Source organism: Spea bombifrons, chromosome 3 (genome assembly GCF_027358695.1).
Source record: "Spea bombifrons isolate aSpeBom1 chromosome 3, aSpeBom1.2.pri, whole genome shotgun sequence".
In the NCBI taxonomy this organism is placed as follows: Eukaryota; Metazoa; Chordata; class Amphibia; order Anura; family Pelobatidae; genus Spea; species Spea bombifrons.
The window spans coordinates 20,549,828-20,567,798 of NC_071089.1; the positions used below are offsets into that span (position 1 = coordinate 20,549,828).

The 17,971-nt window shown below is 40.2% G+C and overlaps 1 protein-coding gene across 1 annotated transcript in view; it reads left to right on the top strand.

The window, feature by feature from the left end:
• SPRED2 (sprouty related EVH1 domain containing 2) overlaps positions 1 to 16,628 on the top strand; it is a 36,711-nt gene extending 20,083 nt beyond the window's left edge. Inside the window, exons 3-6 of the mRNA XM_053460962.1 lie at positions 2,303 to 2,471; positions 4,007 to 4,071; positions 13,746 to 13,892; positions 15,117 to 16,628. Of these exons, the coding sequence (XP_053316937.1) occupies positions 2,303 to 2,471; positions 4,007 to 4,071; positions 13,746 to 13,892; positions 15,117 to 15,764 (1,029 nt within the window). The 3' untranslated portion in view covers positions 15,765 to 16,628. The remainder of the gene's footprint in view (positions 1 to 2,302; positions 2,472 to 4,006; positions 4,072 to 13,745; positions 13,893 to 15,116) is intronic.
• Positions 16,629 to 17,971: the final 1,343 nt, after the last annotated feature.

A 17,971-nucleotide genomic window follows, 5' to 3' on the forward strand; every position in this document is an offset into this window, starting at 1 on the left:
GGGGTGCGATTAGGTAAATAATGGGAGTGTTAATGGGAGTGTTAATGGGCATCGTTGGCTATCTAATTACTAAAACGGAGAATTCTAATACTCTTGTTCAGCAGATTGCTAAATTCTATATCTATACGTATAGATTGCTAAATTCTATATCTATCTATATCTATGTACGTACCCAGTTATCTACCCCATAACGTAGATTTTATACTGAGGAACGTCCTTTTGTTGCTGCATTCCCAATACGAGCCCAGCTACGTTTATTTTGTATATGTGTTGACACAGGGACTCATTTCTTCTGATTTCCTTAAAGATTTGCATACAATGGATCAAAAGGAGTCCAGGTTGTAAACATGTTCCTTAGCGGCGATTCTAGGTAGCGTGGACTATATCTGGTGAAGAAATTCACCATGCTGTGCTTTATTATGGGAACGTGTAGTTGGTGAAGGTTCGGCGGAATGCCCATTACAAGGAATAAGCGTAAATTTGCAATGCGCTTTAAAATATAACAGAGGTTGAGTACGTTATCCTTCAATTCCAACATTCAGACAGCTTTACAATAATATATATCACCCTGGCACATGAAATCGGTCTGTGAATTCTGGCCTGCTGTTCGACAGGTTGGTCACCTTACTGGAGAATGATTGCAAGATAATCGTGCAATGGCCTCGATGGGGCAGAGCAAAAAGTGTGTAACGCAAATATTTGGAATGCTATATCGGCTGTCTATATGGCTGTCTACACAGAACCGTTCATATAAAAACTTGTGCTGAAAAATCAACAGAAATCTGTGATTTTGTAAGATTGTATCACTTTTACGGTGGTGAAAAAGCAATCCTGTGTTGGACTCGATGCTGCAATGCAACATTGGTAGAAAAATGTGTTCACTGTTCCCATGGTTTATTTTAGTTATGTTATAAGTTATATTTTACAATGCATGAATCACTAATGTATGACTCATTTGGAGGTTACCTGTGTTGATGCAAAAAAAAATAATAAAAAAATCTATTTTAGTATGATTGTGTTACTTAAGGTTGTATGCTCCAAAACAGATTTGAAGCAGTCTTAATAAAAGATCCGAGATTCTAAACGTGTTGCTTGCAGGATTAAGCATGTTCAAATGTAAGTTTTACAAACACACCCAAGGTGTGTTTTTTTTAAACCCCGAGGATAAAGATTTTTGGCTCATCCCACCTAGACTTTATTTAGTATCCTATAACTAAATGCTTGTAGTCCCCACCCAGAGCAATTACTTTTTCTTAAGATCATGTCCTTGCGCGAATGGTAATGTAAGGGATGGGGCAGCTTTACTGTACACAAAAAGGCCCCTAAATGTTATGGTTTGGATTAAAGGTACTGTCCCATATACTGTACTTACAAAAACAAATCTGAACCATCATTCCTAGTATTGTTCCTAACCCCTTCCCAGAATTTTTTTTTACATCTGCCTTGTCGACAATGTATTGCCGGGAACATTTGCTTGTGTGTTTTTCATCTGAAGATGTAATAAAAATTAAGAATAAAATCGCATATCTGATAAGGTTTAGCGCCTTAATAAATTAGAGAGTGAAATGTTGTTTTGAAGTGGAACAGAACCTTTATTCAGCCTGGACATTCTAATGGATGGCTGCTGGCTTCTATGCTGTGTGTACCTTCGGAGGTCAATTCTCTCATCAAGGTGGACAGTTATGGAGCTCTATATGTATCCACATACAAGCTGCTATACAAGTTATCTAAGGTTTTGCGAGCGTCATGTCAAGGAAGAACACTTTACCTTTTTAAGTAACGATGCAAAGCAATACTGCAAAAAAAGCATGTTTTTACTAAATGTATTTCAAGCATTGCCACTTTGACGTACCCTCTGAGTTTTGTATTTGCTTATGAAGGGTTGCAAAATAGCTTTCGTCCAGCAGTTGTCACCAATTTTAAGGACGACTATATGAAATAGAATGGGTATTTTCCGGGTGACTTAGGCTGCTGCTGTTTTATTAATAATGTCGTTTTCATACATTACTAAACTGTTTAAGGTTTCCCTGTTAACTTTGTAGAATAACGGCCTTTCCGTGGTGCATTTCTCATTGGTGAAAGGGCTATGTAGATCCTCTGTGTAGCTAATGCTGCTAGTTCACTTCAAACCACAACTAACCGTTTAGCTGATATAGACTATTATCTGTGATTAAATGAAGACTTTCTGTGTGTCATACAATAACATTCCTTTTCTCCTATAGAGTTGGTGTCACGTTGCTTTCTTGATTTTGCTTTTGTTTGGAGGATGAGTTTTGTGACTTTGTTTGCTTTAACATCCTAGGTGATCTTGGAATGCTATTTAAGGAAGGACTTGGTCTACTGGAAAGCAACTCCAACATTTCATCACTGGTTAGTTGACAACAGGCGGTTTGGCCTTACCTTTCAAAGCCCTGCTGATGCACGAGCCTTTGACAGAGGAGTCCGCAAAGCTATTGAAGACCTCACAGAAGGTAGTGAAATTTAAGACCTGCGCTCTGTCTATTCTTTGCCTTGGGGTGTGGACATAGCAAGATCGGTCACATTCCATAGTGCCATTTTTAATACTGGGGATAGGCGTAAAACCTGAAGCTGAAGGAATGCTGGCAGTCGAAGACTGGGAGACTTTTCTAATTGTGTCCGGGGGGGGGGGGCGGTCTGTCTGGTGTGTCCATTTAGTAGGGCTCAGCAGTATTGACCATGTCCCATTTTATTTTAACCCACTTTGTACGTGTCTGTTTGGATGTATAGTACACACTTATGCACACTTTAGAAGGCAGCATGAGATATATCCCCAGAGATCACAGAATTCTACAGCAGATACAGCCCATCTAGTCTGCCCATAGCATTACAAGTTAAGTTAGCCTTTAGAGTTAGGTACCAGTAGTAAAACTGTAGACACCATGGTGCCCAACTCCTGCGATTTTTATCCATGTGTCCTGTATATATGCGCTCTCAAACCTTCAATGCTTCCATACCTTTGCTCCTGTGACAGGCCAAAATACAGCAGCTGGACAAAGAACACCTGGCATGGAGTGATAAAATATATTTGGATTTGCGTTGGGTTACACAGTACACTCTTTCATTTTAACCCCTGAAATGATTTTTTGTGTGTGTTCAGACCATAGTCGTACTTTGTTTTCTAGCTTCCTGTAAGTGAAACTCTTTAACTTGACAATACATAAAGGTGTGTTTACATACATAGTTTGCCGCTCCTAAGAGTCCCGCTGAGGACGCTGTTTTAATGCTTGGAACAGTTCGCTTGTCCTTCAGAGTGTTCAGTGCGCACAGAGCAATCCGGAACAGCCTAAGACAAATAGTTAAATATTGCAGCAGCTCAGGCTGTCCGTGTATCAAATATCTTCCCTAAGCCACTTCATGTACCTGAAATAAAGGTAGGGCTTGTTCACGAGTATGCTGGCAGTAGGCCCAGCAGAGATTGGTTACACAGCTTTTCTCCTTAGTAATGCTGTGGAACATTTTATGCATATATCAGCACCAGGCGAATCCTAGGAGACAGGTACTCGGGTCCTTACAGCTTTACTACTGGCACGTACATTTTTGTTTTAGGTATTCTGCGCTGATGCTCTGTGCTTGCTCCGAATGGTCCTGTACCATCAGGGCCTGCTGTAAAGCGGTCTCTGATCTCTAGCTGCTGCTCCCATGATTCTTTGCTAGCCACAGTCCCTTAAACTAACTGAGGATTTTTTTAAGCAGCTTGATATGATGTATTTATTATTCATTAGTAGGCAGTTAAAATTGTTCCTTATTGTTGGGTGCTTGCATCCTGTGACTTGACAGTGTTTGTAGCACGTCTCTAGAACGGTTTGGTTCAGTTAAAGGTCAGATCTTGTGAAATGATGAGCCTGGGTTATGCCTCATATATATATATTTATATATAATATATATATATATATATATATAATTAGTTTAATCATTCAATTTGATGTTAAATTGATTTAAATCACACCATTGTGATCTAACCATGTTGTTACTTCTCTCTTTTAAGGATCTACGACTTCTTCTTCCACTATTCATAATGAGGCGGAACTTGGGGATGATGATGTATTTGCAGTAAGTCTGTCATGTTTTACACAATGTGTTTCACAATTAAATAAAGCATGAAACAAAACTAAAACTTAAAACTGAGACGCGGACAGTAACCAAAACCTTGATACATCTTAAGATACAAGTGCATTTCATGTAACTACCTATAATGTACATCTAGCTGAGCCATGGTGGACTCTTAACTCGCCAGCCTACTCCTGGTCTCCTGAACTGAAGTCTAAAGGGAAATGCGAACAAGAACTCTTAACACCCTCAGCCAGTATTAGTCTATCTGGGCTGTAAAGCGACACCTACCACAGGAAGGGATCTTGACGGTCTCCTCTGTACAGTGTTAACTCATTAGTTTCTCTTTGGATCCCCTTGTACTTCCACCAGAGTTGATGTGAAGTACTAATGTAATGAGTCGTCCGTCCCATACTTTTGAACTACATACTACACTCCACATCCTGTTGCTGTTTTGTATCCCCCCCATCTGTTAATAATTGATAAAAATATGCCTAAAGAAATTCACATACAAATGATTTAACTAAAGAGGAAAAATATGGGTTATGGTCCAGATAATGACTTTTAAAGCTATTTTGGTAAACCCAGGGGATTCTTTGAACTTTTTAAGTTGTAGTCCTCCTCCCCCAACTTTCTGTTTTTCATTTTCTTTGAAAAGTGGAGCTGAGTAAGCAGAACCGCTGATTTAATGCTTTCTCTGTCTCGTCCTAATTTTACTTGTTTGAAGTGAAGCTCGATTGTTAAGAGACAAGGGGTACATTAACTGAAATAAGGACCATAATAAGGACCATGAAATAATAAGCCAGAAGTCACAGGGATTTTTTTTTTTTTTTGCATGATTGTAACCTCTACAGTAGTCCCGTCTCATTTAGTTTACATTTGCTTAAGTCTATGCTATGTGCAAAAACCTCATTCTGTCGCAAAGTTTAGGAACGGATCATATAACCCAAGAAAAGATTACGCTTTATTTTTAAGGTTTTATATTTCTATGTTCCATTCTATCAACAAATGATCTTCTGCTCAGTGTGATGTGTATATTGTTAGTTTGAAAAGAGTAAGCTAAGGTTAAACCGTAATATACTCTATTTGGGTCTATGGTTTATTAAAATAATATAGATACTGCTGGCTCTTCAGCTGTTGTAAGTTACTTCTCTGTGACACTTAGCCAGCTCTTGCTTTCTTTTTCTATGTAGAAAACACATGCATACATCACCAGCCTCTTGTGCTTTAACTCTGGCCCCATCTTCTTCATTGACCCCTCACTGCTTTTCTTATCTAATAACTGGCGCAAGAATCACATAATCACCAAACATTGTAGTTTTATGAGATAAACTATATATTGATAGAACTAGAATGTCTTGATGTTGTGTTTTCGTTTTAAGAGGTTTGTAATAGATTTTACTGTAGTCCGTAACATACTCTATAATCCCTACACCCCAGGGCAGGGAATTGAGATCGACAAGAGGGAACAGATCTCTGCATGTCGCCATATGCCCTGTCTTATTCTGACACTCACCACTCGGTTCTCTTGCACTCACGCTTGTGCAGAATAGCTTATTTTAGTTTGCTAGCTTAGTGTTGTGTGTCCGCACAGTCCAGTCTATAATAGCAGATGAATAATTAAAAAAGGAAACTTTAGCAAACAATGTTTTAACTGCATGTCAGATCAACCAAGGTCACGGCGAATCAAGGGAGGAGGGTGTTATTCAGCTTCTTATTTGATCAATGAGTCATTTACTTCCTTTCTTAAAGTGTAACACCCTCTCTTCTACAGCGAAAACAAGTGTACGTGAAAGGTACACCTGAGCGGCTCTCCGGCCCTTTACTGGAAAGCCTTTCAGCGCTTATTGTATATACTGAATATCCTGGAGGGCTGCTTTCATCCTGCTCTACGCTGAGGTGGTGTCTCCGAGGTCTGTACATCAGAGGGGTCTTTTCAGGTTTTCTGTTGCCTCCTCTGACCAGATCCTTTCATCAGTTGGCATTTTGTTCCCATCTGTTCTTTTGTCCTGGTTGTAAAAGACAAACAGCAGCAGGCTGGGTTAAAAGGTGACTTCCTCTGCTCCAGAGAAAAACTATCATTAGCAGCTGCTTCCCAGCTACCTGCCAGCTTGATTTATGGAAGCAGATAGGGGAGGGGGACAGTCCTCTGCTGAACTGGAGGGATCGGCCTTTAGCATTGGCGTGAGAGAGCGTTCTAGCACACTGCAGCCTGGTGCGTGTACAGACGTCTGACTGTCACAGAGAAGTCTCTGTACACTTCGAGCCCTAATAATGGGATTCATGCTAGTTCAGAACCATACCAGCGCGTTTCATGAAATACGACGGCAGATAAGACCCATCTAATCCTGATGTAAAGACTCAAACCTCAATGGGTCCTCGGTCTTGTCTTAGATTCCGGGTAGCTGTATAGCTGTCCCGTGCAAGTTTAGATTCAGTCACTGTATTTAGTTCTACTACTTCTGCTGAGAGGCTATTCCACTTATCCACCACGCTCGCAGTAAAGTGAAAGTTCCCTACGTTACATGATGCGTTTGTTATTTCATTGTATTGTGTAAAACCCATGGAACAATACTGTTCACTGAAGTGATAGATTGCAATGGAAGATAACTATATTATGTTAAATGTGACTTTGCATGTAAGGTGAAGGGCTAACTCGTGTTTAGAGCCAATCCCGGACTGACTAACCTTGGGTACGTCCCTATATAAAAGTTTTATCGTCGCGGTGCCTGCTCTTTCTATATCCTTGAAACGCTGTCCTGAAATTACTTGTTTGTTGAAAAATTCACATCCTTTGCCCCACCAAATCCTTACAAGGTCCATTAACTTGACTGCTGTGGGTTTGTGAAGATCCTATTCAATTGTCTTTCCTTGCTGTAGCTGATGAAGCGGCTCATTGTCCTGTGTCTCTGGGGCCTTTGAACACAAAGCAGAATGAATAGACTAGTGTTCCCCTTAAGCAAACACTGTAAAAAGTAAACTTGCAATAGGGCAGAGCTGGCCCTTTTTTTTTTTCTTTTTTTGTTCAAACCAGGATTTTTTATGTCACGCACTGGGTCTTGAATGAAATATGGGAGTTGTGTGTTTAACCCACTTCGTGCCAGGGTTTTTTTTTTTTTTTTTAGCTATGTAGGCTTAATGTGTCTTGGAGACTTGGCAGCAAAGTGGTTGAGTTTATTTTCATCATTGCAGCTTGTTGTTCGTTGCTTCTGCAGGGTCAGCCCAAGGATTCTTGGCACTGCAGCTGATCTATGACTTTGCTGCTTGGAATTCAGAATGAAAAAATAAAATACTAGTTAAAAAAAAACAAAAAAACTTTATAGTTTGTTTTAGTCAAAAATATTTTACTGTGTGAATTACTAGCAGCTTTAAAGTGATAACTTACTGTCCCTGAGAGCTCCACTAAGGAATAATGCATTCTGTGTGTGCTTTAAAATGGGGGGGAAATACGGTTCCACTGATTGGCTGATTCAAACATCCAACCAGTGACAGGAAAGCACTCTAAGTGGTATTTAAGCCATCGCTTTCTCTCTCTCTGGCAGTACGTATAGCGCATGTGTGGAAATCTTTGGCTTACCTTGGGGGGTGGGCTAAATAATATGGGGAAATCCTACAGAACCCCCCATGCTTTCGCCAGGGAGACACAATCACAATTTAATGTGACCCCCCCCGACTTTCTTATGCAGTAAAGTACATATAATGGCTAAAGTCTACGTTCGCTTGGGCCCAAGTTATTTTTTTTGTTTATGGCATCCATGCAATTTTTACAGTGTAGCTGGTACTTCAGGCGCACTACTTTCTTATACTTAATGTGAAATAAATAATGCGCAGGTACTAAAGACTATACATTTCCAATGCATGGGGAATTATCATGGAAGGGATGAAATAATCCTGCTGATCGGATGCATTTTAGACTTCACTAATAATGAGTGATAAATGTTAACGTTAGGAAATGTACACAACCTACCCCTGTTTTGCCGTTGCTGCTCTGCTTTGTGTCTTTCAGTAGAACCTGGAATTTTAGTAAAGTAGCCGGCACATTAGAAGTTAGAAGCTGCTTCCCCTATCCAGAGCTAGTTCTGCTCATAAATGCAGTGGTGGCAGTCACAAAATGTAGAAAGGGGGACACACCATGTGCTTGTAGCCGAATTTCCCATACAGCTTTGCATTTTCTGAAAATGTGCCTGCATTTGTTATACAAAATCGAATCCACTATTTTCTCTCTGTTACAATATATTGCAGATAAAATAATTTTCCTCAGGGCTACCCTGATGCTCCTTGGGCAATACAGGCCTGGTGGTTTCTGCAATAAAATCCAGTGCTTGGAGGAAACTAAAGTGTTAAAAGCTATGAAACACGGCACACTTTTTTTTTCTGTTCAAGACTTGTTTTCAACTTTCGAAAGATGTTGTATGAGTTAGGTCTGGTGGCAGTTTTAGTTAGGAATCTGCATAGCTCTTTGTAGGATAATTATCACATATGCTTAGAGGCAGCTTTATGTAAAGATTTCCTTGTGATCTGGCTCTCTTCTTGTCGAGTTTCCAGATAGTGTCCAAGTTTATCAATTCCCTAGGGCTGCGAAGGTTTATTATGGTAACTGTTTTGGTACACTTTACTCCTTCCCAAAACATCCTGTTACCCCCCCTTCCCGATTGATCATCCTCCTCCGCACCTGTACTTGGCCAGCAGACATTCCCTTCATTAGAGGAAATTCCTGTTTTTTGTAGTAATAAGGCGCTATACATTTTTATGTACATTTTTTAAATGTGTTTATAGTCTGAGAGCGACTATTAACAGAGGTCTGTCATTTAAAATCTATTATTAAATCACACCTCAAAAACTAAGCCTTGTCAACCAAAGCATATTTGGTCAGCTGGCAGGGTATCGTCAAATTTTTATAATTTTGTAATTATTTATTTAGTAGTAGTTTCATACATATTTAAAGAACACCTTGGTTTTTCCTACTAGATTATTAAGCAAACCTATATGGGGTGTCTTTATTAAAAATAAATAAATAAAAAAAAAAAGATGATATGTACAGGAGAGTTTTACAGAGATCTGTATAAAATGCATATTAGGAACCAATATTCCAATTTGATCAAATATAGAATGTTTCACATCGTGTGCCGTGCTAGCCTGGTGAGATGTTGTGCAAGGTACAGTCGTGGGTTTGCGGGATTTTGTTTGTCCACCCTCCTCTTAAGGGTTGACCACATGTTCTCAATGGGATTAAGGTCTGGGGAGTTTCCTGGCCATGGACTCCAAATTTTGAGGTTTTGTTCCCCAAGTCACTTTTGCCTCCCTGCTGCCATTCCTGAGCCAGCTCTGCACTGGTGGAGCGTGATCCCGCAGCTGAATCATCTTTAGGAGACGGTCCTGGCCCTTGCTGGACTTTCTTGGGCGCCATGGCGCATTCTTCACAATCCTTGAAGTTCTTGATGATCCGATAAATGGTTGATTTAGGTGCAATCTTACTAGCAGCAATATCCTTGGCTGTGAAGCCCTTTTTGTGCAAAGCAATGATGGCAGCACATGTTTCCCTTCGGGTAACCATGGTTAACAGAGGAAGAACATTGATTTTAATCACTTTTTAAAGCTTCCGGTCTTATTCTAACTCAGTCAGCATCACAGAGTGATCTCCAGCATTGTCCACATCAACACTCTCACCTATGTTAACGAGAGAATCACTGACATGATATCAGCTGGTCCTTTTGGGACAGGGCTGAAATACAGTGTTTTTATGTGATTAAGTTTATTTTAATGGCAAAAAGGGACTTTGCAATTCATCTGATCGCTCTTCATAACATTCTAGAGTATATGCAAATTGCCATCATCTAAACTGAGGCAGCAGACTTTGAAAATGTATATTTTCATTCTCAAAACTTTTGGCCACGACTGTAGCTTGTGGGTACTTTTCAGCCCTTTGCTCCCCAAGTTGACACATCGAGCAGGCTGAGCATAGAAGTGGCGCAGACTGGAGCACGCTCAAGCAGACGATTGACAGCTTCCGGTTAGCACAGCACTCCTTTTGTGTACAAAGTGCCATTAAATAAGGAGTGAGCAGATTCACTATAGGAGCTGAGATTGTACTATATTTAATCTTCTCCTTACAGAAAGGGGAAAAAACATTTCTTTAATTTCATGTTAAATAATTGTGTATCATGTGATATAATTCCCTTTATAGGAAATATCCATGTATGGAATAAGCAGTTTTTCTTGCTCTGAGTGGGATCTCTCGCAACTGGCAATAACTCTGTTATGATTGAGTGAACTACTAATACTAAAGCAACAAAAAATGTACCGTATTTGCCCGATTTATAAGACGACCCCCAAATCTGAATATTAATTTAGGAAAAAAAGAGAGCCTGAATATAAGACGACCCTATAGGAAAAAAGTTTTACCAGTAAATGTTAATTCATGTAAATTATATATATATTTTTTTTAATAAAAGCTATGATTGAGAAAAATATTTTGGTTTTATTTCCTTCTATTTTCCAACCTACCCCCCAGTTATGCACATCTGCCCCAGAAATGCCTTATACCCCCTCTATGCCACTGTGCCCCATGATATGCCTTTTAACCCTCAAAATGCCACTGTGCCCCATGATATGCCTTTTAACCCTATATGCCACTGTGCCCCACGATATGCCTTTTGACCCCCTATGTGCCACTCTGCCCCCAGAAATGCCTTATACCCCTATATGCCACTCTGGCATTTAGAGGGTTAAAAGGCATATTATGGGGAAGAGTGGCATATAGGGAGGTTTAAGGCATTCAGGAGGCAGAGTGGCGTAAAGAGGTTAAAAAGGCATTTCTGGAGGCAGAGTGGCATTAAGGGGGTTAAAAGGCATTTCACAGAGCACTCTGCCTCCAGAAATGCCTTATGCCGCCCATTTAACACTGCCCCGCCCCCCCCCCCCCAACTTACCGGAGCTTCTGAGTCCCCTGTCATGTAGCCGGGGCAGCGCGTAGATCCCACGCACTTACGCTGCAGCCGGATGGAGGGGTGGCTAGCGGCACCGGTGCGGGGAGCTCCGATATCTGACAGCCGTGGAAGGTCCGCGTGATGGACGCAGACAACCCCCGCTGCTGGCTACGCCTCCTTCCTGCTGCAGCGGAAGTTGTCTACACACCGGGGACTCAGAAGTACCGGTGAGGGGGGGGGACAGGAGGTCTTAGACGACCCCGATTATAAGACGAGGGGTATTTTTCAGAGCATTTGCTCTGAAAAAAACCTCGTCTTATAATCGAGCAAATACGGTATATTTGTTATGAATAAATTGTACAAGTAATTCCATTTAATGTTTAGATGTTTTAGTTTTGTCTTGAATATGGCCTTTCAAATAATGCAATTTTTTGCATTGCAATTTCCTTCTATTTTAGCCACCTTCAATGTTTTTGTCATTTTAGAGAGTTTCACATTTTCTTTGTTTTTAGCCATTTTATTTGCCTGTAAGATCAAGGTAATATTGTTACGGAAATTCCTTTTTAATAGCATTTCAGAGTAGAAATAGGATGTCGGCATCTTGAGCAGAAATGTAGCCCTTGAACTTTGTGTGGCTTTCCATAGTGTAGCTGCTATCAGTCACAATATGTGTCCCTCACCACCTTACTTCTGCAATGTCTGTATCTGTTGCTTCTTTTTAAATGGTTCTAGAAAATCACTAATATTGTCTGAGTTCTATTCCGTATTCCTTGAGGCAAAACCTGATTTTACAACTAGACCTGTAGAGAGTTGACACTTATCCAAGCTGATTATTCTAGAACTGGCCATTTGCACATTGTTTGGTCTAGCTTTGCAGAGCTCTGGAAGTGAGGCTGCAGACACATTAACATACAGTGAGGTCTTCTTGACATTGTGGTACAATATGATTTCCTCTAAATTTAGGTTCTAATGGATTTCAAGCATTTGAGTTGCATCAGCTGTTGGGTTCTATTTTAAGGCCGGTGATCTCAACAGTCTATAATTGACCCCTGCCAGACATTAAAATACCAGCTTTACATGCAGTGTGGGAAATGCCTGTGTTGGACTGAGTTTTCTGAATGGCCCTGTATAATGCATAGTTCTGTTAGTGAGGACACTTTTTCAAGGAATCTTGCAGATTTTAAACGATTCGTAGTCTGAAACCCCAACTCTCCTGCCACCCCACCCCCCTTGTGCGAATATACCCCACTATATACAATAAACACTAGTTTCAGGTGACATAAGGGGGTACTTGCTAGATGTTAAGAGGTCTTTTCTATAGCCGCTCTTGATTGGGGAAGAAAGCATGATTTGCTTCAGTGAAGCTTTGTTTTTTTTCTTTTAATCCTCTTGTCTTTTAGGACCACTATGTCTTTTTCAGGTCTTCTGAAGCTGTGCACACCTGCATGCAGGAAAAACAAAAAACTGACATTGTTTCTTTAATAAGTGTGCATGTTTTAGCCATTATGGTTGTGTTGACAGCTTTGTTTATTGTCCTTGCATTTAGGAATTAAATACACTACCCCTATTCTGGGGGTTGGAAAGAGGAATTCATATGGGCCGTTAGTTTGGCTGCAATAGTTTCCTGAGCAAAAGAAAATTACACGCGTAAGAAATTCTAATGAATCCCAAATTCTGCTTGGATTTCTGTAGGTTTTCTGGGACCCTCAGAATAAAAAATAAATAAATCAGATGCTGCCTCTACTGATCCACTAAACGCACCCACATTAAACTAAAACTTCCATCTTTCCTACAATGTTTAGCTGCCACATACGGAATAAACCCAAATCGCAGTTCTTACGCCTGTATGTAACAGCCCCGTGCCAACCAGCAACAGCCAATCGCGGATACTTCCATGCGTTTGAACCAATCATGGCTGCTCTAGCCGGCAGCCAACAAAAGCAACAAATGACCACCAATGTGAGAAATAAACGGCATGCTGTAAAATACAGGATGTTGTCCTTTTCTCATGCATCCCAGTGCATTGTACTATTAATTATGGCCTTTTGGTTTCTTGCTGGCTTTCTATATTTACTAGTGTCGCATCTCGTTCAGCAGACCTCAGGCATGGGGTGGATAACATGAAGACTTTCCTGTCTCCCCCACCCAGCTCTATAATTTATGATTCTTACTCTGTGGTCTAGGAATTTGTCCAGTGAAAACTACTTACTGCCTGGTCCAGGTTATTTTAGATAATCCCAAGCCTTGTTTACCATAACCACAGCTATCTTTGCATGTGGTGGGAGATGGGAGGATGTTTCTTTTTCTCACCCGGTGGCCTCTGCCTCAGATGTTCCAATAAATTTTGTATACTTAGAGCAAGGATGACATAAGTTATGATTTGTGTAAAGGAGACACTTTTTCGTCTCTTTCCTGTTACTAAACAAATGCGAATGCAACACGATGACTTCGGCTCCTGGAGATTTAATTGGACATTAGATTTATACCATATAATATAAACGACAACATTTTATTTTAATTGTTTTGGGTTTCTTTGATCTTCTATGATTTGTGTACAGTGTCATTATTAATTTTACATTCTCTCATGTATGAATTTCCTTCTGTGATTGGTAGTTATGCCTCTGGTACTTAATCCATTATGAATTTTATTTACACATCTTGTTCCATAATTTTTGCTAATGACAGGATCCTATCTTAAAGGTCTATATTTGTCCTAGCTTTTTTTCTTAAGAAGGACATTTCTCTTTTCAGACTGGCACAGATAGCTCTTCAAACTCATCGCAGAAGAGAGAACCACCGGTTCGAACGATTGCCTCTCCTCTCCCCGGCGGACTTTGTCAATACTCCCCTCTAAGCCCTATTGATCCTTATAGCTTGGAGCTGTATACTTCAGAGCAGGTAAGTGTTCCTCGTAACGCTTGAGTCCCCCTTACATTGCTGAAAACAAACCCTTGGGTAAGCATGCAGCAAATCTTGGCCACCTACACTGCCCTAATTGTGATAAAGACATAACATAATATAATAAATTTTTGCTGTACAAAATATTTGTATTGTATAAGCATTTTTGTGCAGCTGTCCCATGCTTCACCTTAGGGGTTTTCAACCTATTTCAGACACTTTTGGCTATATCTTACAGTTGGGTGACGATCGGCTCAGAGCTTTAGTCACTAAAAATAATGAAGAAATATGCAGTTTATTGGTGGGTTGTGGATATTTTTTCTATGGGCACAGTAAACCAAGGAAACTTTCCTGTTTTACATGTGTTTGAGAGATGGACCTTTCATGTTTGCCATAAAATCAATTGTTGCCAGCACATATCATTAAGTTTATATCAAACTACCGCCTTTTGGTTTGCATGTCTTTGTTAGAGGTAGCCCTAGGTTAAAATAAACACTGGTTTTAGAATTCTGCTCTTTCTTACGTAATTTACATAATGCTGGTTGTGCAGTCAATGCAATGAATACTTTGTATGCAACAAAAATCATTTTTTTCAGTTGGATGCCAAATGATACATTAAAGGTTTGGAGGAGCAAAGAGTGTCAATTCTCTAACTATTCTTTCTAAATCTCTAAATATTTACACACCGATTAATGCCGCACCTGGGGTGTGACAAGCGCTATTTTTTTTTTTTAAAGTTGTATTTAAGGTGAAGGAGACTTGTATTCTAGACAATCCCTCCTTTCTAGTTCACTGCTGATGAATGTGATAAAGTAGGCATTGGCGTACGGAATAGAGAATGAGATTAGAGCAGTGCTGAGGAGTAAAAGATAAAATGGGAATTGTAATTTGTTATGCGGAATGAAAAGTCTATGGTGTCTTTTACAAACCGTGCAATTTTGTTTGACGAGATGTAGGGTGCAGCAGAAACTGAAGGTTGAGGTTTGGCCCGCCGCTGTATTAGAGCTCTGTGGTAACTTCTCAGCTGTGGTCCTTCATGCTCATCTATTCCAGAAAGACTTGTATGATTTAAGTAGTCGGTGGCTCGGTATTTTTGACAGAGCCCCTGTGTCCTCGCGAGGAGAACTAATATTGTTTGAAAGTCCTTGATCATTTGTTTAATGATCTACGAGACACAACGTTGCGTCCCTTATTTAAATGTCACTAATAACTTCTCTCTTTTAGTCAATATCTAGGCCACCAAGGCATGTCAGCTTTCCAGATGATGATGATGAGATCGTCCGGATCAACCCAAGGGAAAGAATCTGGCTCACCGGCTATGAGGATTATCGTCAGGCACCCATTTACAGGAAATGCACGGACTCTGAGAATGTTGACTCTTACGTTCATTTTGCCAAGAGCAACTCATCAAAACATGACTACAATTACCCTTACATAGACCACTCTGACTTTGGCGTGTGTAAGGACATAAAGGGCTCTGTCATTAACACTCAGCCCACCCGGTGCAAACCCAGGAGGAAAGATGGAGAGAGGTCCCGGTGTGTGTACTGCAGGGAAATGTTTAACCATGACGAGAATGGTCGAGGGCAATGTCAGGATGCTCCGGATTCAGTGCGAAACTGCATCCGCCGGGTCAGTTGCATGGGTTTTGCGGACTGTGTGCTCTACCACTGCATGTCTGACTCAGAAGGAGATTACACAGATGCTTGTTCATGTGACACAAGCGATGAAAAATTTTGCCTTCGTTGGATGCTTCTCATACCATTGTCCATCATCGCACCGGGCATGTGCTGTTACCTTCCGCTGCGAGCTTGTTATAACTGTGGTGTCGTGTGCGGATGCTGTGGAGGGAAACATAAAGCCGTTGCGTGACCAAGTGCAAACCAGGAATTTTCTAATTCTGTTTCTTTTTATTATCCATTGGGCAGCACCTTGGCATTAAATGTTCAGTTCCAACATTTGGGTGCAACCAGCCTCAACGTGAAAACCATTCACACTAAGCATTCGTCGTTTCAACTGAGGTTTCTAACAAACTAATGTTCAGCTTGGAAATATGTAATACTAAACCATTAGTGAAATGAAGGCACGTAAGGAGTCTTTCCTTGTTGCCAGTTAGAAACGATGTGTAATATATGCAACATGATTATGGAAAGTGAAAATGTCTTCACTCTTCGGCTTGCCACCTGTAAATTGCGTATGTGCTGCCTGAAAATGTCATGCTGGCTCCACTTCTGCTGAGAGGGGAACACAAAGCCTCTGGAAGAACAAAAAGAGTTAATGTGTGTGGGAAAAAATATCTTCCCTTTATAAGTATTTTAACCTGCAGCCAGGTATTCTGTTCTTTTACAGTGTGTGGTAACAAGAGTACAATAATGCAGTATTGCTATTTCTCTATTATGCCAAAACTAGTTATTTATGCATATATATATATAGTATTTGATGTCCATCATCATTTCTTTTGTAAAAATATATAAATATATATATAAAGTTTTTTGTTGGGGGAGGGGGGTGCAGTTGGGCTTTTTATTTTTCCTTTTATACATTGTGCATTTCTGGTCCTTAGAACTGTCGTGTGCAACTCCGGTACAGACAAAACGACATTTCGTAATTTATATGAGGCTTCATTTCCCACTGTCTTCTTCACCCCTCGGTTATATCATATAAAGTTTGCACAGAATTTATAACTACAAAAAAATTATTTTGAGATTCTTTACACTCCACCAGTCCTAAGTAGATTTAAAAAAAAAAAGTGCCCCCATTCTTTAATTTTTTTTTTTGTTACAAATTCTTATATTATTACAGATTAGGGCAGCTGTGAAGAAGTGGTCAGGTTGTTGACATTTGCCTCAGTTACTAAAAAGGGAACTTGAATTTGTTATTTTTCTTATAATTATCCTTTGTAAAATATATTTTAGGAATCCCTTCTATTGTTTGGTTCATATGTGTTTTATTTGCTTGTTATTTGGAGGGGGGTGTTTGGTTTTTGTCCCTCTTCCATGCAAACACTACAAAATTGTTCAAGTGGTTTGTGCAGAGATAAGGCAGCTGCTGCATTAATTACGTATGGTCTATCCATAGCCTGAAATGTCTTTATTTTAGACCGCTCATTTAAATGCCCAAAGGAGGAACGGCACTTTGCACAGCATCACTCCCAAGCATCTGTCTTAGATGGATTAGGTACCCTCTTTTCAAATTAACTTGTAGTATCGAATACTTTTCACTCGGCTCAAATGTTGGCGAGGACCTGCGGTGTCATGATGGCCGTCTTTCCCTAAAATCGAACACAAGCTTGTTTTTTGTTCCACTGCTGCTTTCCATTCTCTTTTTTTATTTTTTTTATTTCTTTATAACCTGGTATATTTTGGGATTTATTCACTAAAGTAGCGTTTAACAGGAGAGGTGTATTTCAACTCCCACAATTCACTATGCATTTTATAAAGGGCTATCCCTGGCAATTTTCTCTGCAAGAAATTCAGTCAGGAGACTTTTATTTTAATCATGATTGAAATATGTCTTTTACATGGCTCCTTTATAATGTAAAGTGAAGTCCGCAAGATAAAACTGCAGCTCTCCTGCCAACTCCTTCTTTCGTGAATAAATCCCTTAACCGGAGGTAACTGTGACTTGAAATGGTGCGGATTAATGCTGGTGTTTTAACTCTACATCGCTTCACAGCAGAGTACATTCTCCTGAATTGTAATGTTATCAAGGCCTTCATTAACAAAACAAACCAAATGTGGGTCACGTGAAAGCATTAAAGGTAAAATTTGAGAAAAGAGCAGGAGTTTGCAGTGAGCAGCCTGGCTGATTCCTTATAACTCTATAATCTGCACTCCTCCAAAGGGCATCATCAGTCTCCACGGTTAAAACAAGGCAAGCTGCTACAAGTCCAAGGTAATTGAGTGGGTGAAACTAGATCGCTGCCAGTTAACGGGAGGCCACCCTCAGATTTCTTCTGTTATTTTTGCAGTGGTGCATTAGACAGTTGCCTTTTCATCAGGTGCCCTTAACCGTTCGAGTGCCAAGACTAGGTGTGCAGGACATGGCTAAGGAATGCCATGGACTGTCTTGGTTCTCAG